The sequence below is a fragment of the Cyclopterus lumpus genome, chromosome 9 (assembly GCF_009769545.1).
Source record: "Cyclopterus lumpus isolate fCycLum1 chromosome 9, fCycLum1.pri, whole genome shotgun sequence".
Taxonomy (NCBI): domain Eukaryota; kingdom Metazoa; phylum Chordata; class Actinopteri; order Perciformes; family Cyclopteridae; genus Cyclopterus; species Cyclopterus lumpus.
In genome coordinates, this window is record NC_046974.1 from 14,338,328 (window position 1) to 14,361,180 (window position 22,853).

The 22,853-nt window shown below is 41.8% G+C and overlaps 1 protein-coding gene across 7 annotated transcripts in view; it reads right to left on the minus strand.

Annotated features, from left to right (window-relative positions):
- Nucleotides 1–5,228: 5,228 nt before the first annotated feature.
- Nucleotides 5,229–22,853, minus strand: part of mef2cb (myocyte enhancer factor 2cb) — a 58,697-nt gene continuing 41,072 nt past the window's right edge. For 2 of the 7 annotated variants that reach the window (XM_034540986.1, XM_034540989.1), the window contains 7 exons: nt 19,083–19,226; nt 16,216–16,396; nt 15,370–15,417; nt 10,269–10,441; nt 8,763–8,892; nt 8,303–8,438; nt 5,229–8,026 (listed from right to left, as the gene is read on the minus strand). In XM_034540986.1, the coding sequence (XP_034396877.1) occupies nt 7,684–8,026; nt 8,303–8,438; nt 8,763–8,892; nt 10,269–10,441; nt 15,370–15,417; nt 16,216–16,396; nt 19,083–19,226 (1,155 nt within the window). In that variant the 3' untranslated portion in view covers nt 5,229–7,683. Of the gene's footprint in view, nt 8,027–8,302; nt 8,439–8,762; nt 8,893–10,268; nt 10,442–15,369; nt 15,418–16,215; nt 16,397–18,768; nt 18,907–19,082; nt 19,227–22,853 lie in introns of all 7 variants that reach the window. The other 5 variants (XM_034540992.1, XM_034540991.1, XM_034540988.1 and 2 more) reach the window with 5 other exon arrangements.

Here is a 22,853-nt window from a genome sequence, read left to right on the forward strand (position 1 = left end):
CCGAGAGAAATATATCTACGATTACGACATCATATAGAAATAGAAGACATGTATTTCTATTTAAGTTTCTCTATTTGTATGGCTTCTTGAGTCGTGTGTGTGATATCCACAGAGAAAGCGTGTCCTAAATCAAATGTAACTTACCTCCAATTAACACAACGGTCCCGCTGCGGTAACTCGGTGCTTGGTTACGTGCGACGTTTCTTTCAAGTTGGTGGGACGTGTTGCGAACTTAATGGCGTCCGCCAAAGCAGATGCACTCCCTGTAGGCTACTCCCCTCGTCATTGAACCTTGCTCTTAAACTGCTCGTGGCTCAACGCCAGTGGTCGGGCTGGCTCACGTAAAGATATTCAAAGCCACATGAGTCCATTACAACCTATAGGGCTCTACAAAGTCATATTCACCCATTGCTTGTTAAATATTAGAATACTACTTTACTCATAGGTTGCTCGATGGGATCTTGAATAGCCATCCTCTGTCGTATTACCACGTTTGTATCACCTCCAAAATGAAAAGAACCAACTCAAGTGTTAATAGTGTGTATTGTTTCACACTTTGGGATACAATGTAAGTATAATTTGTCCAATAAGATACATTTATTCTAATGAGTTTAGGAACGGATCGGGAAAAGGGGTATGAGGTGGTTGTTAATGTAACTAATCTAGGCCAACCTCTAATTCTTTCGATTGGGGGGTGTCATATTTTTATTAAAAAAAGAACGAGTTCGTTAACACCATTCACTTCTTTCTGGGAAAGGTGGACCTACAACATTAGCAGGGCAAATCGCACGAGGTCTTTACTCACCTTTATTTTTTAATACCACTATATTTCTCTTGACCACAGACAGGTCCGGAGTCTGTAATGGGAGTTAGAGAACAGAGCGGTGCTCTGTTCAGTGGTCCTCATTTGAATCATGACGAGGAGAGACACAATGTGTGGACACCGGGTATTCTCCGTGTGCCTGTGGACTAAACGACTTGGTTGCATTTAATAGCCCATAACGGCGTTTTGTGGCAGTGCAGCCACCAGGCCGCATGTAAAAAAAACCCACAACAGGCTTGTAGATTTCAAACAATTAAGTTGATATGATTTATAACAGGGCACAAACAAATACAACTGGTTTTCGTATTTACATTTATATATTAAAATGCTCTCATATGGAGATGTAGTGTGAGCCAATCATCAACATAGTTCATTGAAAACGAGCCAAGCAAAAGTGTGGCCGCTCATTTCTCTCCATGAATCACAAACGAGGCAAATCATATATTAAAATACATGTTTTGTCAGTGGCTACACATCAGCCTTATGATGCATTATAAAGCAGTTTGTAATAGAAACATGCGAGCTTGGAAACACTGGCGTGAAAATTTGGCGTATGAAACTATTAAAAAAACCATGCTGTTTTTGTTCAATAACTTACCTATAGCTTTGAATATGTATTGTATAGTGAACACTTCTTAGTTATAGGGGGCAAACAGAAGTCCATATTACATGTGTATTATACGTATGCGTATATGTGTATTGTTAGTATTATTATTTACTATCATGTATTGTTATTTATTATTATTTCACTTGTTTTCAACTTCTTTTAAAAATCGAATCTTAAACGTGTAGATTTTAATTGTCAGGGAGGAATATATATTGTAGTCTTACCCTCACCAGAAACACATGTTCGTGAAGCAGTTCGTGGAGAGCACACACGTCTGTTCGATCTACAAGGAGACTGAGGGAGAGGAGGCTGCGGGTTAGACGGGAGGTCGACAAGACGACTAAATGGTGACACCTAGTGGTGATTCTGGAGAATGTTGCTGATGACAATGTGGCCAGCCTGGACGGACACTGACTACATGTACGCTTGCTGGCACCGCCACCCCACCCAAATGAATGCATGTATAATTACATACACAGTGCATGCACGTGCACATTCTTGAAATACAGTTGCCTTTTTATTGAAAGCTTAAATTGGCACAGCCCAGTAAGATAATATGTCCCACCTGACGTCAGCTCTATAAACTGCGGCACTGAATCGGACTTATTCATGCTGTTACAGTTTAGGTTTCTGCAGTGTTAAAACATTAGTCAGGCGTACTTATTTACATTTTTACTGGATAATAGTTAATATACATATGCTGAGTTTTTTAAACAAAAATGTGCGTATTCCTTTCATATTCTCAGGCCTTATTCCTTGTTCTTTGTTTGCCTTAATTGCATTAGCGTTTAGCAAGAGATTGATCAGATTTAAGCAAACAGTTCAAACGGTGACGAGTTTTGCATCAGCCTGACCTTTTGAGAAACTGTGAGAACTGTTGTCACAATCGATTATTTCTGACAGATATTACATTATATTGTGCCTCCAACTTTCTTCACCTCAGGCTACTGGATTTAACCCTTCAAATTCTCGAGAAATTCTTAATGTAATAAATCAGATGAGGGACTTCAAGGAGTGCGACCTAATTCAAACCTGCGAATAACTCGCATTGTCGTATATTGCAGTAGTACAGCAAGTACAATATACCGTTACTATCGTTATTCTAATGTCATGTAAACTACCAATTGAGTAGCGAAAATCATACTATGATTTTAAAGAAAAATATTTCTCGACAGCTGGAGGAGACTGTGAAAGCGTTATCTCGTTATTTTCGATTTTGACAACATTAACGTATTTGTGTTTGTAGTACATGTGACATTTAAGAAAGAAAAAAAAGATCCAAATAATGTATCATCTGCTTCTTTGAGGCAGGGTTATAACACAACACTTTCTATTATTATTATTATTTTTAATTTCATTCACTTTTTAATATTTTATATATATATATATATATATATATATATATATATATATATATTCACAAAGCATATATATAGTCGGATGGAAAATATATCTCTCAAATTAAATATTTAATGGAAAGAGACGCAAACACACAACATAAAGCTGGAGCTGGATCTTTTTTTTTACATCCAATTAGAAACGGTTTACATTGACTTCATCGTAGGCCAGGTATCGACCTTCAGTAAACGTATACAAACACACTTTTCTATTGAACTTATTTGAATTAATGGATGTGAATGATTCATTTAAACAGGGCACATACTTATGTGTCCAAACCTGAGATGATTTAAAAGATTAAATGTCGTGACTTCAAGATCGGTTTGTATTCCAAAGAGTCAGCCTGAGTTAAATATGTGATATAAGCTGCATCTTATAATGGCGTGAGTCTGGTCTTACAAACAGTTTTGCCCAAGACGCTAACGAAAAACAAAACAATAACTACATACAAATCATAGATAGTATCTTTAAAAAATAATTTGTAACGGGGAAAAAGGCTACTTAGGGATAACAGAAGAAAAGTGGGAAAACCTAACCAACGAATTTGAGTGCCTGTTTTAATATGCAAACATATATTTTTGTGTTACTTGATTGTTTTTTTAATCTTAATTTGCTATATATATTATTGATTGATTTGTAAATAAAAATATCAAAATGAACTGTAAGACGCGTCAATCCGCCAGCTCAAATGTGTCTAATTTCTATAATCAGTGTTTGCGTCTTGACACGTCGTTTAATCACACCACCATCTCTTAATATACGCGTATCTGTTCTTACTGAGTTTTGTATATGCGTCATGCACTGTCATTATTATTTAATGCGCAGTTCTCAACTGCTCCACTGCTGTGTGTGTGCGTCAGACTGTCCCACACGATTGTTACAGGGTGGCGTGAAATAAATAAAAGGAAATTATGGATTCAACTGAACTTTTTCGTCTTATTCTTCTCCTTCCCCTTATTTTCCTTCTTCTGTTATATTCCAGATCATTTGAATGTTAGTGGTATCTTATCTTTGATAAGCAGAACACTGTTTGCATTGTTTATGAACATGTTTCTTCCTGTGAATGTAAGGTCCATTTGTATTGTCTAGAGCATAATGTATTACTGAGAGATGATGATGCAACTGTAATGTTAAGTGAGATAAACCTTGGCTTTAAATGTCAACTAAATGTCTTCATTATAAATACTTATGTAATATTTTTAAAATGGAGATGGAAAGAAGCACATATGAAAATGAGGCTGTTGTCATGATTTCAATGTCATTCAATGTCTTGACTTAAAAGGGAAGCTGCTACATGGCACCATGCCCTGATTTCCATTAATTTTTATGTTGAGGTTTTCTTTCAGTATGAAAATATAACCACCGTTTGGAGATGCGTGCAGAAAAAAGTCAAACACAATGAAATCACACCAAGTCACATCAGGAAAACTATAAAGCCAGTAACTTTACTGAAATCTCTGCAAAATACAAATAGCCTTCCCCTCCCGCAGAGGAGACTTTTATTTCATCCCCATACCTTTCACTACATAAAGCTGAATCAAGTGCCTTGAGTTACAGAGATGTGGATTTAATTTAATACCATCTTAGTCTCAAGTGGCGACAAAGGCCAGCTTATGCCGCTGAAAGCCGCTCTTGCGTTCCAGAAAACATTAGTTCCAAACCTCCATCATTTTCAGGTTTTTACAAGCTACATTTGGTACTACAGACTGACTTGTTAAGCATTTTAACATATTACTCTTTTGAAAAAAAAATCCTTTTTAGCTTTTGAATACAACTTAAATAAACTACAAACACGGTGGAGCAACAACGAATCCCATGTGAATGTATAGGGACCTTAAGCATTGCAATTACATGGTTATTACACATGGCTGTACAGGTGTATGGTCTCCGCTTTTCACTGCAAGTGACTTTCCAAAACATCAGCTGATACTGCTCGGGTAAATTTTTGAGGTACCAACATTTAGTCTATTATAATAATGACAAAGAACAACTGGTCAACAGGTGATGATAAAGAACGCCTTCAAATTTAACAAACACAAAAAAAGATATAAAGACAAGTTTTCTTTGTTGTCTTTGGTTCAAATTATTGTCAAAACTACAGCACTGTAATCAACCGCCAGGACATGTTGGCATTATTTCAATCAGTGAGCAAGTAGCATGATAATTGGTTTGTGGCAGGCTTTGATCAAGTGGACAGCCAGCATGCGTTTCACATGATCAGGCCTGAATGATTGAGCTCATTCAGAGCACATAACAAATTGTAAATACAAAATACGCTTTTGAATAATACCTTTTCAATGCACAGGGAGACAGATGATCAACAACATATAAATTGCTGTGGTTGGTATTGACATCTAAAGCCACATTTGACTGACTGAAATTGAAATGTGAAAACAATTGTACATTTGAGCATATTCTTTTATTGTCTTGTTTCAATGCTTGCAAAAACCGTAAATGAATGTGAAAATAAAGTTGAGTTTACAACACAGAAATGCCACTGGCTTTGGTTTCTCCACACTTTTGCTGCCTGAAACATCATGTTTATTTTTTTCTCAACCTTTTTGTATTGAATAAAAAAAAAGAAAAGAGAAGAACACCATTATAGAGGCTCTGCCCCTGTTTGACTACACAGACTGTATACAGTAACAACATAGTGAACCTGCATGAAATATGCACATAGAAATATTATAACACTTAAGTGACAGCAGATACAGGAGTGGGAGTCAGAGAGATATGTGGCTAGTTTCATTGTTTAAAAAATAGTAAATCAAAACAGCTATTTATCTTAAAATAAACAATTGTGCTTCTTTCATACCAGCATGATCAATTTTTCCCTGTGTATCTGACGCTCAACTGTCATGTGACATGTGATAAATGATGTGGAACCCTGTTCTGAAGAGTGGAACATGAGGAGTCACAGGGCGACACCGAATCAAATTAGGTTTGCAAATGATCAGGGATAATTAATCACAATGCACTCACAAAATTACATTATATAAATATGATTCCAAATAATTTGTTTTGATTGATTGGGTCAGGGCTTGTGCAACATTTGGAACACAAGCTAAGATTGTGGTTAAGATTTGAAATTGAACTGAACGTCGCTAACATGTTTTACGAGATTAACATTATGAAATTAGATAATTGAGGCTAAGAATGAAATATCGCATGCATTCAAATACATCTAGCCATGGATTGAGGGTCAGCCATATTTCCTCATCAGTATGACAATCATGTACATCATGTGTCAACTTTTGTTGTTCTGTGTCATCCCCAGTTCCAGTCTCGTGACATGTTCCACTAACAGGTTGTGTTTTTGCATTCAGGCCTGTCTTTCCTCCGTCACACAAACCCCGGCAATGCTTTCCAGCTGGTCTTGAAGGTTAGACTAAATACGCACCTGAACAGCACTGTTCAGGGCTCAAATTAAACAAACCAGACAACATGTGCAACTGCACATAGAAACTCCACTAAGAAACCAACAGAAGTCATTAGTATATATATTTATATATTAGAAAGCTATACACAAGCATGTTAATTTCACAGACTTTTTTAAAAGAATCTTAATATTACCATTATTATATATAATTAGAAATACACGTTTAAAAACAAACCTCTACAAAGATAAAACAGTTCAGCAAAGCATTGGATCTCAGTCTGTCTTCAATGGCTTAGGGCAGCGAAGCCCTGTCAATTCCCCTCTGGGTGAACTATCCATCTCTTATTAGCAAAGCTATCAAAAAACACATTCTGGCTTATAGAAACTACAAAAAGCCACAAAAATGCTTTGCATTGTATTCCTTTCATATGAAAATATAAGCAAGTGTATCGTACAATTATTTTTTATTTTTCCATTTTTCGTTTATTAATACTGAATATTAATACTAGATCCAGAGTTTTCTTGATTACACTAACGCAACACTTAGATCAAAGGCTGGTCCTCGCTCAGCTCCGTTGGTTAAAGGGAGCGCTAAGATCATCAAAGGTTCCACACGTCTAGTATTGGGTCTGCCTCTTTACCTGTACAATTCTTCAAATGTTGCATAATAGCTTTTTCATTTAGTGAGGAAATAAATCTTGTAATGTCTGGCAACTTTTGACGCCTGCCCTTCCCCCCTCGACCCTCTATTTACATAAATACGTTGAACCTGCAACATGACATCATCTAATGTTAACACACATTTTTGCAAGGGAGAACTGCAGAGAAGGTATATAGCAATGAAACCGACACTGTACACATGTATTGTTTGTCCAACTCAAGTGCTAAGGTGTTTTCCATTGGACACCCTCACTCTCATGTTAAAGTTTTTTTTGTCTTTTTTTGTCTCTACTCACTGATATATCGCTGAGGCAAAGTGTAAGTACGTTTTATGAAACAGAGTACCTGACTATTTTTTTTTGTTTATTTGTTGATATGCATATATGTACACATACACACACGTGTAAAGATATATGCATACGTGATTCTTTTTATCCACACACAATACAATTTATGCATAGTTCCCCGACAGAAATACCCCCAGATGCCATCCCATCCCAACCCACGCCCACCCTCCCAAACCCCCATTACAACACCCCACTGGTTTATATAATGTCAATATGTATAGCACACACACTCAGCAAAAATAAAATAAAAAAGGAAAAGAAATTACAAACATATTTTAGAAAAGGGCTGTCCCTTTTATTTCCTTCAGCGTTAACAAGATAAAAGGAGAGAGGCCATGGGGTTGGGTGGTTGAGTGACTCGTGATATCAGGTGAGAGGAGGAAGAGGATCTGACTTAGGGGGCATCGTAACGCTGCGTTGTCGGGGGCTCAGGGTAACTCTGGGTACTGCCAGGGAGGGGACAGAGCTATCATGTCGCCCATCCTTCTGACAGGCGCACCCGTTTGATGGAGGGGCTCTCGCGCTCGTCCAGGGTGGGCCTGACCAGTCCCAGAGGTGAGTGGAACTCATTCCTGTGCTCATCACGGTCGCTGCCCTCATGGGAGCTGCTACAACTGCTCAGGCTATCAACAGGGGAGCGTCCCGAGTCCTGGCGAGACGAGGGGTTCTGGGGAGGTGGTAGCCCACCATAGCCCCCCGTGCTGCTGGTGCGATCTCTAGGAGGAGAAACAGGTTCGGACTTGATGTGCAGGCTTTGAGCAGAGGGCAGGGAGAGATTTGAACCCTGACATAAGTGAGAGCTAGAGCAATTTCTGTAGGAAGGAAAGGAAACGCAAAGGGGTTACAGAGTTACAGAGCAAGAAACAAAGTCTTTCACACACGCACACACACACACACACACACACACACACACACACACGCACACACACATGCACGCACGCACACACTCATATTCAAGAAAACAGGGAGTTGTGATATTTATGTGGGACCTGGCGTGTGAAAGTTGAAAACCGTGAAGGACTCTTGTGATTTATACGTTACGTCATGCATTTCCCAACAGCACAACACCTCAAGTTCAATGCACTCACCCTAGCTGGCCGAGGGCTGAATGCTGCATGTTCTGAAGGTGTTGCTGTTGCCACCCGCTCATTGAGCCGAGGTGAAGGGAGCTGCCGCTGTTGAAGCCAGACAGTGAGGACAGGTCTGCGCTATTCAGGGAATACTCTGTGTGCAAACACGCAGGAGAAAGCAAGAGCAGGAGGAGGATTACAGGTTGTTCAAAGAAGTCCACACAGTTCCTAGAGGGCAGCTCTGATACATGCTGCTGTTACACAAATGAGTTCTGTTTTTGTTGGTGTCACAATAGCACCCTCTGCAGTTGGACTGATGTATAATATTTAGATTTGGGAAATATGGTTGGTTTCAAAAGCAACACATACACCTGAAATAGGTCAAAAACAAAACTTTTATTAGTTGGGTACCGTACAGGGTAACTGAAACTATATTAGACTACATTAATGTAATGTATAAAGATGACGCAGTACATACCGGTACCATAAGAAGTAGAGATGGCAGATGGGTAACCGCCCATGCCCTGTCCTGGAAGAGTGGGAGTTGCTACTGATACCACTGGGGTGGCCAAGGACTGAGCAGACTGAGAGTTGTTTATTCTCTGGTTCTGTGACAGAGGAAAGGAAGACACAGAGAGCAAGAGAGATGGCAGAGGCTTCAGAACATGAAACCAACTCCCAGACAAAACAAACAAAAAACTGCAATAAACCAAGAAACTTTTTTTCTTTAATTTTCTTTCATTTCTTTCTTTCACTCAACAGATGCTGAGAGAATGAATGTGATGCCAACTTCTGGGGAAATTAATCACTTGACATGCGGCACGGCTGAACCCTGCCAACCCTATCATTTACCACCCTTTCCGAGGGCCCACTGTCGCTATAGTAACACCATCGGTCTCCAAGGTAACGCAGTGTAGCGACGGTGAGGGAGAGACACTTTACTGTTGCAGAGGGGTAGGAAATAATGGAGGTTTGATGCGAAATGAAAGAGTACTCTTTTGTTGCCCTTCATTTCTGAATTCTGAATAATAAAAGCTGGGAGCTAAACGTGAGCGACGTAAGACTCTATGTGCAGGTGAAAAGATAAAAGGAAGGAAGGGAGGAAAAGAGACAAAAACGGCTCAGACAGAAAAGAGGCCAGGCTGCTTCTACTCTGGCGCACCACTGGATGGCACTATGTGCCCTCACAAAACGGCATGAGTGGTGACATTGGAGCCTTCTGCAGAGTCAGCAACAATAAAGGTTAAGGTTAGTCTGGAGTCAGGATGGCTTTTACCAAAAATGCTGTATTTTAATGTAATAATGTCAGTAGCGAAGGGGAAAATAAGAATGCAAATCAAGACGTCAGACTGAGGTGACTGCGCCGCTCTCAGTTCTAAGAGGCACATTATGCTCAAGGACTATATTTACCAGTTTCTTATTAGAAAAGCTTTCAAGTTTCAGATTTCTAAATCTGAATGGCAGTCTGACTTACCAATAGCAGATCGACATCCTCAGACTGATGGCATTAAAGGGGGAGGGTAATAAATTAAAATTAGTGAGTGCGACTGAGAATATGGAAGTGCGGCTCTAGGGATGGAGCAATTGTTGGATTGAGTCAACTGACACAGTACTAAAGCGAAAAAAGGATGTAAAGAACTATTGTAACTATACACACCTTATTAGAAAGAGAGAGGACATATTAGGGCCTAATGTATAAGCGTCCACTTATACACACACAGCAGAGGAAATACATCTGACAGTATATCAGACTTGGGCCAAAGTAAATTTCTTTAAGAAGCTGCCAGAGAACATGAAAAAACAAAAGTCCAAGCGTTTCTCAAACATAATCTCATCAACCCAAGTCTGATATGGAGAGATGAAAGCAGCAGAGGGGACATGAAAGGAAATCAACAATAGCAAACACACCCAAAAGATCCCCCTCCCCCATAGATAGGAAGATATACAGTGGGGAAATGGAAAGAGGGATGGAAAGATTACTCACAATGGAGGGCATGTTGTTCTTGGCGCCAGGAGGGATGAGCACACGTAGGTCAGGTTTGCGGTTGTTCATGCCTAAATTCATGGGTGGGGGAGACTTAGTCTGCATGTTCTTGTTCATGCCACCTGGAGAAACCAGCAGACCTGGTGAGTTGCGATGGTTACCGTATCCATTTCCTGAGAGAGCAAAGAAAGGTGGGGGAGACACATTAAATATACTTGAATGGTATTTGAACCAGACACATCTATATGCTATCAAACCTGCTTCTGAAGTTTAATGAATTTTAGAAATCCTGTTTTTAATGACAGTGTAGCCTAATGAAGAACTACAGGAATCCATTTTCACCTTGAGCTCCTTTTCCCTGTTTCTGTCTCATCTCTACTTCCTGTGGTAGACATTGTATTAGCTCTCCATTCTGAGTTGTAAATGGTGTTTTATGAAAGTGGCACACACTGGCAGGGCATATATTCAAACAAGCAAACTGTTTTTTGCTTTGATGATTACCACTGTTTGCTTGGCAGTCATACAATGAAGGCACCCACTTGAGAGGACCTCACCATCCACCTCCGTCACTGTCAATTAAGGCAACATGTGTCCTGCAACAGCCAGTGAATTGTGTAAAAAACATCTAATTACGGGTCGCAAGACCACAGAGGGATGGGACCCATCATTTGGCCATCAGAGCTAAACACATGTGTGGTTCTTCCAGACAAAGACTCTGCCTTGGGGTTTCTACCAGATCAGTCCCCTAAATACGGGGGACCAAGTGCAGCACCCATTTCCTTCTCACAAACCGGTCCCAGCGGATCATAAAAAAAAACTGAGAGTGGAGCATTCTCGCAAGCAACATAGTCTTTGTTTCTAACCCAATCCCACAGGCTGTTTTTCCCCTTACTTTTCCTTCCTCCTTCCAAGGGGTAGAACACAGGACACTGTGTGGACGTTCCCACTTGAAAGACGGGCAGGAATTATACGTTAGACATAAATGAATTTCCTAATCATATACTCCAGGGGAAAATGAGTCGCAGATGTCTTCCTGGGCAATTTCCCTCGCTGATCTTTGTTTAATTTGAGAGCAAGGTTTTTGTTGTTTGGAAATGAAAAGTCTCAAAAGCTCAATTTGAACAATCTGAAGAGTAAACGACCGCTAGCGGTGAGAGAAAATGAGAAAAACAGTACGTGTGACTGCTGGCGTGTGTATGTGTTTGTGCCTCTACTGGCATGTGTGATGTGTGAGCATGTTCAAGTCGATGTTAACAACCTAGACTTTGTGTGTTATTGTATGTTTTGCTGCATATAACGTTACATGTGCAAGATGCAACATTTGTCTTTCACACAGACAGTACATAAGCACAGTACGACTAGAGACTCTACGAGACATGCTGTATGACTCCTTGTGCACGAGCCATGCATATGGGTGCACGTGTGTTTTTTGTATTGGACCCTCTTAGTTCCAGTGTCAATTTCACATTAGCAAAGAGGCAGCTGCCTCTTCAGTTTTCCCGCTCTCTCATTCTCATGGCTGGCCCTTTGTGAGATTGAGTGGGTGCATGTGGAGATAGATGAATGAGACCTCACACATAAAAAAAAAAAAAAACCACACACACACACATAAAACACACGCACAGCCACACACACATAAAACACACACACACACCACACACACACCACACATACACACACTTTAGTAAATAACCCAGCAGGAAGTACATCAGTGTTTCTGTACAGATGAATTAAAAAAAGAGACTGAGCTTTAGAGAGACATTAATACACACTTTGGTCAAGATGACACAGACTTCATCTTAGTGACAGTTAATCAGACATCTGTGTATTGCCACCCTGTGGAGATGGCTGCAGTCCAGTCAATTATCTGCTAGATGGCTATGATCATGAGTGGCAGAGGCCAGTCCTTAAGCACTTCGAAAGAAAAATCCTTGGCTAATTAAGCTAATGAAGCAAGAACTGACTCTTTCTATTCTGCAGCTTGATCAGCCTGCTTTTAGGACAGTTGAATTCAATAGAGACACATTGGCTCAACTATAATATCAGCTGAAGACACAACCTCCAGAGTTAATTTCAACTCCCTTCTTCAAATGCTACTCTGCATGGTCGAGTTGCGGCAAAGGCTGGCGTCAACCGTTTACAGGAAGTACCAAAATTAAACGCAGCTCAGCCAGGAGTCTGTTTTGCTGCAGTATAAAATTCACACATTGAGAACAACACCTGATGTGAGATTACGATAAACAGCTTTTTTCTATTTCGGAGGTGAGGAGGGGACAGCTGAGGTCAAAGCTGAAGGATTGCAATCTGTCACTATAGGTGCCATGGTTCCAACTTATCTCACTTCGAGATAGATGTGTTTGACAAGACACCCTAGAGTGTTTGTTCTCTCTCTTTTGCTCTCTCTATGTCTCTGTCTCACACACACACACACACACACACACACACACACACACACACACACACACAAAGAAGAGATGTGTGGTTAAACTCATACATTTTACTGTTACTGAACAAATTTCTGATGTCCTGTTGTGGTCTAACAGGCGCGCTCCGTTCTATTCCCCAAACACACACACTCTTCCGTTGCGGTTTGGCCAAATGTGCATTCAACCCTGAATTCTCCAACTGAACTAAGGTGTCACACTCACGCTTACAACTTGTACAGTTGGTGTGAGGTGCCGCCAACATCGAGACAAGCATTGTATGATCTGCTGAACCCGACTTGTTGTCAGTTTGTGTACGTATGCTCTTTAGCTGTATTTCTGTGTGATTTTGACCAGAGATGTCTTCAAGATGTAGCTTGTATGCAACTCATTTGCAGCAGTAATTGGTGCGTGATCAAGGTGAGAGGGGGCTAGAGTTTCTCGTTAATTCCTCTCAGTGCTTTTGTGCTGATCGGAGCATAGATGACAGCTACATAATTGCACAGATGGAGGTGGGAGATTTTTTTACAAGCTAGGGCCTTAGTCCGGAGCTCCCTTCACCAACTCTCTTTCTCTCCTTCCCTTGAATGTGGTCTCTTTCCTTACCTCGCGCTCTCTCCTAGCCAGCAAAGGAGTTGACAGATTGAACTGTATATAGATGAGCAAATGCACATACACAATTCCCATAATATTTCCATTGAAGAGACATGATGACTCAGCGTTTCAGAAGTGTGCCCTATTTGGCCTTGTTTCCTTTCAAAAAATAAATACTGAAGGATGTTGTACTTATTGCAACTTTGTAATTATTATGAACAGTAAACAGAAAAATGGAAAGTAACTTTGATAGCTATACTAACTAAGCCTATGCCATTTTTGAAAATGTCAATTTGTGTCATGACTTGTGAAGGCTGTTCAAACAGACTACTCTCAAGAAGGTGGAAAGCATTAGCCATGGCACCATACACAGCTTCATGGGCCGACTGAATTTTCACTGTAAATGCTATCAAATATATTATTTCCACTTTTATCTGCATCATTGTTAGCCTGGAAAAGGAAAATAAATAAAGGAATCTTTTGTGAAATGAGTCAATATATAAAAGACAATGTACTGAGTTTAGTTTGGTAAAATGTATATCATCAGTAGAATTGTAATTTCACAGATTAAGGACATGGCAGATATTTAAGGGATTAAGACAAACTTCTCCTCAAACTTCATGGGGAGGCAATGCAAATCTGTGATTTTCTCTCTTTACAGACAACAATGACATCTGAGATACAAAAGAGGTGTTATGTTTATGTGCATGTCTGAACCACACACAGACACACACGCAAGGCACCTCGTCTGTCACTTGGGCCAGGCCACTTAAGACACCCATACACAGGCCAGACAACTACTTGTGTTATCATCTTATCACAACTTACTGTGAGGAGAAGAGGAACAGTAAAAAGGTCTTTGTGGTGCCACAGCGGCTGGGCCACCTCACACTGAGTCACTTAGAGGAACATCATTAAAACGGCTGACCAAGTTCACAGAACACTTCCATCTGTGTTCCCCCACTGTTTCTCCTTTGCACACATGCTTCCACCATCAGTGGATATTCATCACTGGGGTCCCCCCCCCCCCTTGGATGAGATTTAAGAGAGCTTTGAATGGAATCTTTTAGCTCCCACATGACTCTCTCTCCACGTCGTGTTTTTCACTGCTGCTGAGCGACGCGCAGCTCTCACAGAGCGCCTCTGTTCCTTCAGCGCGGTGACACAAAGGCTACATTTGAAGCATGCTCTGCAGCACGCCGTTGCCGGAACACATGCCACAACAAATGGCCCTGTTGTCTGTGTGTGTGTGATGAGTGACCAGACAGAGAAGTCAGGCATTGACCCTTTGTGATGGAGCCCTAGGGGCCAGACAAGGCTGCCCAGCTGTACCCCTCTGACCCCCCCACTCTCCATTTTTACACTCTCCACTGTATGTCAAGGCTGTAAAATGTAACCCTTTAAAAGAGGGTCTCTTTAGCATAAACGTGGGCCTGACATGTCCTCGGGGACACATCCATCGACACACAGAAGCTAACACATAAGATTCCTTACATATGTTCCTCAAACATGGGTTGCTCCACTCTCCACAAGATCATTATGGCATGGTGAGACACTCCAAACATTGAATTAATTTGGTTGCAGACATATGATAGCGCTTACTGTGTCATGGTTTTGTGTGAGCTCCAAATGGGAGGTAGGGGTGTTGATATTTTGAATTATCATCTAAATCCAAGAGTTGGTAGAAATTAAGAGATGGCTCGTCATATAGAGAAACAGAGGACATTCAAGAGTACGCTCAAAAGTCCAGCACCTCTTCTGACTGCCCGTCAGTCAATTTGCTGCTTCAGTATTTAGTATGATTTTATTTATCTTTCCCCACACTTGTTCTACCGTTTTATAGCTGAACGCAGGCAGGATGTGTCACAGCCCCAGCACTGGGCAAACATTCCCAGATGAACTCCACGACCACTAACATCAACACATCATGGACCAATCTCCACTTGGGTTTGGGTTACTATTAGTCATGTATTTTATGGCACGGAGTGGGTGAGTGGGTGCCATGTGTGTGTGCGTGTGAGTGTGTGTGTGTGTGTATGTGTGTTAGCAGACAACTGTAAGCGAGAAGAGGAGGCCATTCTTACCAGCACTGGTGCCTGCGCCAGTGGTGAGGTCAGCACCCATGAGGCCACCTGAAAGATGAAAGAGAGAGGAGAGCAAAAGAAAGAAAACCATTAGAGGATAGACGCCCACATAACATCCACGATGCCTCCTGTCTCTTACCTCGGTGGCCTTTCAGAGGGTAACTCAATTTAATCACTATCCACTTTGTGTGTGTGTGTGTTTGTGTGTCAGTACATCATATGTGCACCGATACCAGAAGTAATACTGCTTCCCTTCAAATCGTAACACTCTGAGCAACTGGACACTGCGAGTGGATACATCGAGGAGCCGTCCAAGAAAAATGACACATTATTATTCTTAAGACATGCGAGGTGGAAGAGTGGGAGGGTCCACAACGTGTGCGGTTTGGTGTGGATGCTGCGAGTGCCAAAACTCATATTTAGTTTGTGCTAGCGCTTCTAGCATCCAGTTGTAATGACAGGGTGAGGGTGTGGGCAGCAGCTTTCAGACCAGAGGGACAGAAAAAGGACTTTGGACAACAATAACAAACCAACAGGCCTGACTTGCTTATGTCACCAGTCAAAGCTTGCAAATAGACATCACATGTGAAGAACATCACACTAAATCAATGAGACTGTGGGCCTTGGATTGTTGGTATTAAATCTTTAACTTACTTTGAAAAAAATACTGAGCGAGCAATATAGATTTTAATTAACACTACTTTAAAATGTAGGAATATTGCAGGTCGCTGTCATAAAATAAATCACACATTTGATGTGTGCGTCTATTAGCATCACAGAAGGGTGACACACAGTCGACAATGTAAAGAGAGTGGATAACAGCGTGTTTATGGGTGCATGTGTTACCTGCACTGGGGGGTCTGTGTGTAACTCCGGGAGACATGCTGTTTCTCTGTAGGCCATGGTGCGCCAATGGCAACAGGTTGTGGTTGCCTAGGGAACCACCGGGATGGCTGTAAATGAGATTGTTCTGGTTGCTAACGGGAATGGACACAGGCATGTCATAGTTTGATTGGGGCACGGCCTGCTGAGAGAGAGAGGGAAAAAGAGACAAAGACACAAGTTTGATTAGACTAAAGACAGTAATGATTGCAGTGAGTGAAGAAACTAAAACAAGGCCTTCGAGCAAAGGAATGGACACAAAAAGAGAGAGACGGACGAGACAATTCAGAAACACTCCAGGAAGACAATGGAAATTCTAAATTGTTTGATTATCTGCAGTCAAAACAGACAGCCAAGTTCGAAAGGAAAAATGGACAACTAACAATAGACAGCCATGCATAGATGAAGGGTCTAAGACAAAGACTAAAAATACAAGACAGTATGGATGGTGGAGAGGAGCACTGAAATTAAAGGGTAAGCATCTAGAACACTCCTCCCAGAGTTACTCAAATTGTCCCCAAGATGATGGGTTGGAAATACTTAGTCACTCAAACTCGTTCCAGAATTGGTTACAATATCTTTCTGTAAAGACCTCAGATTTTGTCGCTGATACGTTGTGAGATTTTTCCTTGTGAAGGCAAATGGCTGACCTGAAAATATAATGTTGTGGACACTCATTTATTTTACCTGAAATATATTCTTTATTATATTATTATAGAGAAATAAGAAGGTAATGGTTTACTGGGAGGAAAGCCAATGGCATCCAACTGTTCTAAAAGAGCTAAAGATAATTCAGTTTGTCTTTATATTATTATATTATTAAATATTATAATATTTCTTGCAAAAGTAGCTTCAAGACTGCAGAACTGAATACAATTAGGAATAATTTATTTGTCTGTCACATGGAGCTAATGCAAAGTGTTATTAAGGGGTAGACTTAGATCAGTCAGCAGTCTCATCAGGAACATGAGTAGAGCTAGCTTGTCGGCCCCAGGCGTCCAGTTTGTCATGTTTATTGTGTCACTTGGCAGAAGGGCTTAACCTAGGGAGTACCCTGGAAGTGGTTCATCCTGCATGTTAGCTTTAGGAAGTAGAAAATAGGGCCTTAAATTACTGCCATGTGTCTCAGAGCCATGTAGGGAACGCATCAGGGGGATCATCAGCCTGGCTTACGTGGAAGTGGGATATGTGCCTTTGAAATGCTTTGTCTGGTTCTTTTTGCAGGACAAATATTATTTCATTGCGGGCCTCTAAACGTTTCGCTTTTACTGCAACTTCACATAAGCGTCGGCTAGCCAAAAGCTGTGGAAGCTTCCTTCTATAAGTGAGGGGCGGCCTCTGGTTATGTTATATTTTCAGTAATTTCTTCCATCTCAGATTCCTTGTTGGAGTTTTTATACCTCAAGACTTCCCTATGCAGTGTTATCTTAGAGTGGGGAAGCTGTCTCAATGTGTGCACATTTGCGTGTGCACACATCCCTTCGCTGGGTGTAAGCCCCGTCTGTAAGCTGTCCTTTAACTGGTGCCATCCTTCCTGTTTTCACTCATCTTCCTCCTCGCCTCCCCTCACAGTCCCCTCAACAGTCCCCTGCAATCCAGAGGCCCAGTGCTTGGCAGCCACCCTGACCACACACTGAACTGCCACTTGTTGTCTCCAGAGCCCCCCCCAAACACCACCACCCTGCTGTTACACCCCATCCCCACCCAACTCCGATCCCAAACCCACCCTACACCGCCACGCCATCCCAGCTCACCAACCCCTGCCTTGCTTCTAACCACATCTCCCTCTGCTCCACGTGGCTTAGACACTACTGTTCTTCTCTAAATGATCTACCATGGAATTAGCTCTTTCTTTGTAAGGCTACAGCAATAACCATTCCAGTATGGTGCCTCCTGACTGTAAGGCAGACTCAGTTTACATAGAGAGCAGCCTTTAATGTTGTTTTGACGTCTATTAACAGATATGTTGTCAGGCTACAGAAGACTTTGCCTTTAATTATTCCAGCAAGGAGTAGAGATAATTGAGTTTTGTGAGGTACGGAGATACGCTTAAGAGTTTCTGAATGTCTGCTGCTGTTTCATTGCCACAATGCCTGTCCTTGTTGTTAAGGGTGACTGAGCGCTGTGTTTTGGTGCAGGAAAAGCACATGCAGACCACACCTCCCCTGAGAGTCAGGCAAGGCATTATGGGTAACGGGTTCAAGGAGGGAACCCAGTAAGGTTAAAATTTGTCACGAGAGAAAGTCTACAATTATGCAACGAAAATGCCTGCTCGTTATGGTTACAGTTGTGTCAAATTAGAGGACCGTTCCTCAACTGTAATCAAGCAAAATCAAAGAGCTGTAATTCTTTTTACTGTAAGTATACAATATCAATTCAGTCTTGTCTCACTCTCACTTTGTGTATTTAGTCTAGTGGCAAACAATGGTGGTTAGCTGGGTTAGCTCAAGAGTTACTGGCAACTCAGCATTTTGTTAGACTGCTGAGGATGCGGCGTAGCGTCAACCCAGTACTTACAGGTATCCTATGAGTTTGAATCATGTGATCAAACTCCTCGTTAATCTGTTTGTATTTCTCCTCAGTGCGTGGGGTGAGGATGAGAGCAGACTCGAGCTCCGGGCTTTCGCCGCCTTTGTTCTCCTTCTTGCTTAATGCCTGCCAGGTCCCACAACCATAGAGACGGAGGGAGACAGACATAAATGAAGGGACGGAGAGATGGGTGGTTGGAACGGACGACAAAAACAAGGACGAAGCGACAGAAAGCAGAGGGGGAAAAAAAGGAAAAGAGAGGAAAGAAAGGTGAGAGGAAGGTTCTAACGAGAAGTACTTACACACAGTCTCTGTCTGCTGATCATCAGATCAATGTCCTCGTTTATTTTCCTGTACTTGTCCTCGGACTCGGGGCTGTGGCCGACCGAGTCGTCTGCGTCGGGGTCAGGGCTGTCACAGCCGTTTAGGCCCTTCTTTCTCAATGTCTGCAAACAGAGCAGTTGCACAACATAGTTGAAGGGCGTTGGGATAGGAAACATGACCCAGGTAAACAGCTTGGAAGGAACAAATGGTGATGACCTGTGAAGAGGTACCCTTTAGAATCGATCCTGCCAAAAGACCAATTATTAAACTGTTCTATAATATTGATTTATTTCAAATGAATTGATTTTCTCTATGAAAAATTGTTTCTGTTTCTGAGAAATTGTTCGCCAAAAGAAATTGATCATTTTTGGCACGCTCCATTTAACATGGGGTGACACAAGGATACATTGGCTGCTTTGTGAACAAGAAAAACATGCAGCAAAACATTAAAATGGCACAACGGATTTAATCGCATCCAATAACGAGACATAACAAGTGATCAAGCTCTTCAACCAATGACAAATCATGGGACCTTGAAACCTCATAAATACACAGGAAAAGAAAACGTTGTCAAGTAAAACACATTTTAAAACCATAATCATCGGTGTTTCATGAAATATAATTAAAATGCAATTGAGTGACTTGAGTTCGTGACTGTGGTATATATGCTATTAAAAGTGGCAGTTTCTGTTTTGGCCACCTGATGGCCACCTGCCCCCATTAGAGTGGCCGGAAAACAGCAGACGGGCAGAAAAGCACACACTCCCCTCGCTCACCACTCCCTCTGAGTGCAAGAGAGACACAGACAAAGGGAGCGTAAGAGGGAGAGAGCTGCCTGTGTCCTTTTTTAGATATTGTTGACAACCATAACAACAGGGATAAGTTTCAGAGGACATTACTGTGTGTGATAGCACGAGGGTATGTTTGTTTAAGCAAGTGGGCATGTACCGATAGGTGCTGTGTTCATTCGCCTCGTAAAAAAAGACAAAGACAGAGCGGAAGAGAAGAAAAGTACAGTAGCTGACAGTTAGAGATCTCATCAAAGGCACCCCCCTCCTCTCCAGCCCGCTTTCACTCTCCTTCCACCCCCCTTCCCTCTCTCCTCCTGGCTTTAATAAAGGGAGATTAGTCTACAGGAGGAATATCACGGGCCTGCTCCTGTCTGTGCAGTCATCGCTTCACACTGCGCTCTCCTACTTTCATCTGAAGCTCCATATCAGACAGACGTAATTAAATTTACTTTAGCACACCCTGTATTTGATGCTGATCAAGTGTGTGTGTGTCTGTCTCACTCTCTATATATGTTGTAGTGTGTGTATGTGTCTGCTGGTGTGAGTGTGTGTGTGTGTGTGTGTGTGGGAGGGGAACGAGGGGAACCAGTCTGTGTATGTGTGTGCATGTGTGTGCATGTGTGGGTGTGTGAGAGTGGGTGTTAGCGTCAAGAAAAAAAGACAGAGAGACTGAGCAGGAACAAGGAGGAAGATAGACGCTAAGATAAGTTAATCTCAGTGAACTTCTTCCTCTCATTTGTTTGTCTCCGTCAGTACTCACTCACGGAGGAGATACGAGTGCTAGCTCCTCCATCACAACCAGCAGCCGAAGTGACAGGGAGCGATCTGTCTGCTTGGAAAACAAATAACAATCCAGTCATCTCTCATGTCAGCACAACAAAGGCCTGTTTTGAGTGTGGTTTTAGTGAACTTAGAGGGCTTCTTTTGTGTGTGTGATAACTGTTTGATTCCTGAGGCGTCTCGTGGCGAGGCAGCTACTGTAAGCGTGTCAACATTTGCTGGCTCTCCTCTTCTCTCTCTGAATTCTCACTTGGCCCCCAGAGTGGAAATCTGGAATTCAGAATTTGAAAGCATCTCTCACATCTTTGACAGTCTTCAGGAAATCACACCAAACAAATCAACCGAGGCGGTGCAGGAGATCTGACTTCTAACAGGCCCACAGTGAATCAGGCACTCTTGCTCCATCAGAGGTGGATGAGTCAAAAGAACAAAGGGGTTGCAAAGGTTTAGCATGCTGTCTTTTTTGGCAAAGGCGTGAGATGTAAAACTTTTGCTATTTCTTTGGTGTAGTTTCATTCTGGACTTGGCGATGCATCATATCGAACTGACAAGAGCTGAACCAGTGGCCTTTTTCTGTTCACATGAGAATGCATGCAAGGAAGAAAAAAAACTTTTCTTCCTACTTGCACAGATTTCCACCACCTACCGCCGCCAGCACTGAGTGCATGAGAGATTCACTTCCATTCTTGGAAGAATAGCAGTGGGGCATTGCTGGGGGAGGAGGATGAGGGCTGGGGTAAAGGTGACACCCAAATGGGGCGACTGAGCTGGTGGTCTGACGGAGGGTTGGGCAATAGTTGCGTTGGGTGTTGATTGGGTGCAGGGCATGGGTGTTATATGACTTTGAAGCATGTGGCCCAGGCTAAGCTTTCCATCAGGGCTCAGCACATTGAGGGTGCAGTACAAGGACGGAATGCCACTCATCCCAGTTATGCCCACCTGTTTAAAGACATCACACCTGTTGCCAAAGGCTGACACACAACCCAACAACCAATCAGATCCGCTGGAGTGCTCATATAGCCATAGAAGGGCCTCTCACTCTTCGGCTCTCCAGCTCGCCACCCTACTCACGTCATCCTATATGTCCTTCTCTAATAGCCCATTGCTTAATCTGTGCCCTGAATTTGTTATGTGTTTCATGGCTCTGCGCCACAGAGTCATCGACTGCTGCCCCAAACAAGGCTTTGAGTCTCTTATTTGGTGACATCATCACTATATAAGACACATCAAAGACATACATTTAAAAATGACGGAGAGAATAATGATCATTGGAAAATGAGCTGCTCCCCTTATATTGAAAGAAATTAGTGTGGGTATGAAGAGCTGGCATGAAAATAGAGTCTTTGGGGAATATGCTAATAAGATGAGGATTAAGCAAAAAACACTTTGGTGCAGTTCACTTGTGCCAAGAATTCTATGCACAAAATATTTCCCCAAATGATCATTCTCATATTCAAATTATTCAATTTCACAAGTAACTGGGATTTTCTGTTTCATAAAGAAATGCTCATTATTTTATTCTTACAAAATGACTGCTGGCATAAAAGCCAGAGCGTTCTCATAGAGCATTGTTCAAGTGTATGGCAATTGTATTTCTACCGATTACAAAAGTACACATTTTTACTGTTAATTAATTAATATATCATATATGTCAGTTCATATATATATTTTTCTGTACAGTTTAACAAAAGAAAAAATGTGGATATGCAATGAAGTGAGAAACCAGTTCATAAGAGAGAGACTGATGGAGAAAGAGATAAGTAAGAGAGAGAAAAACGCAATACGGCTACAAACTCCGACAACGTGAACAGTCACCGGGCATGCTACAGAGAGTGAGTAGAGTAAATGTGAGAAAATAAGAGGAAGGAGAAAAAGTATTACAGAAAGGAGGGACTGAAAAAAAGCTGTGTATGCTTGCTTGGCTGTGACAAGTCGAGCCATTTCTCTGTGGCCCCTTTGGAGGCTTGCTCCTAATTAAACTCCTTCTTCATGAAGCTCCCTCATGGCTCGACTTGTCACAAGGCCTGTGTGAAGCAGGCACAGCATAGACACGGCGTCCTACATTTTTAGACACCCGTCTCATCGGTACCCTTCAGCTCGTCAGCTAGGCTGGCCTTGACTGGGCTGGGCTAAGATGGGCGAGAGGACTACAGTGAGCAAGGCTAAGTTAGGCGGCCA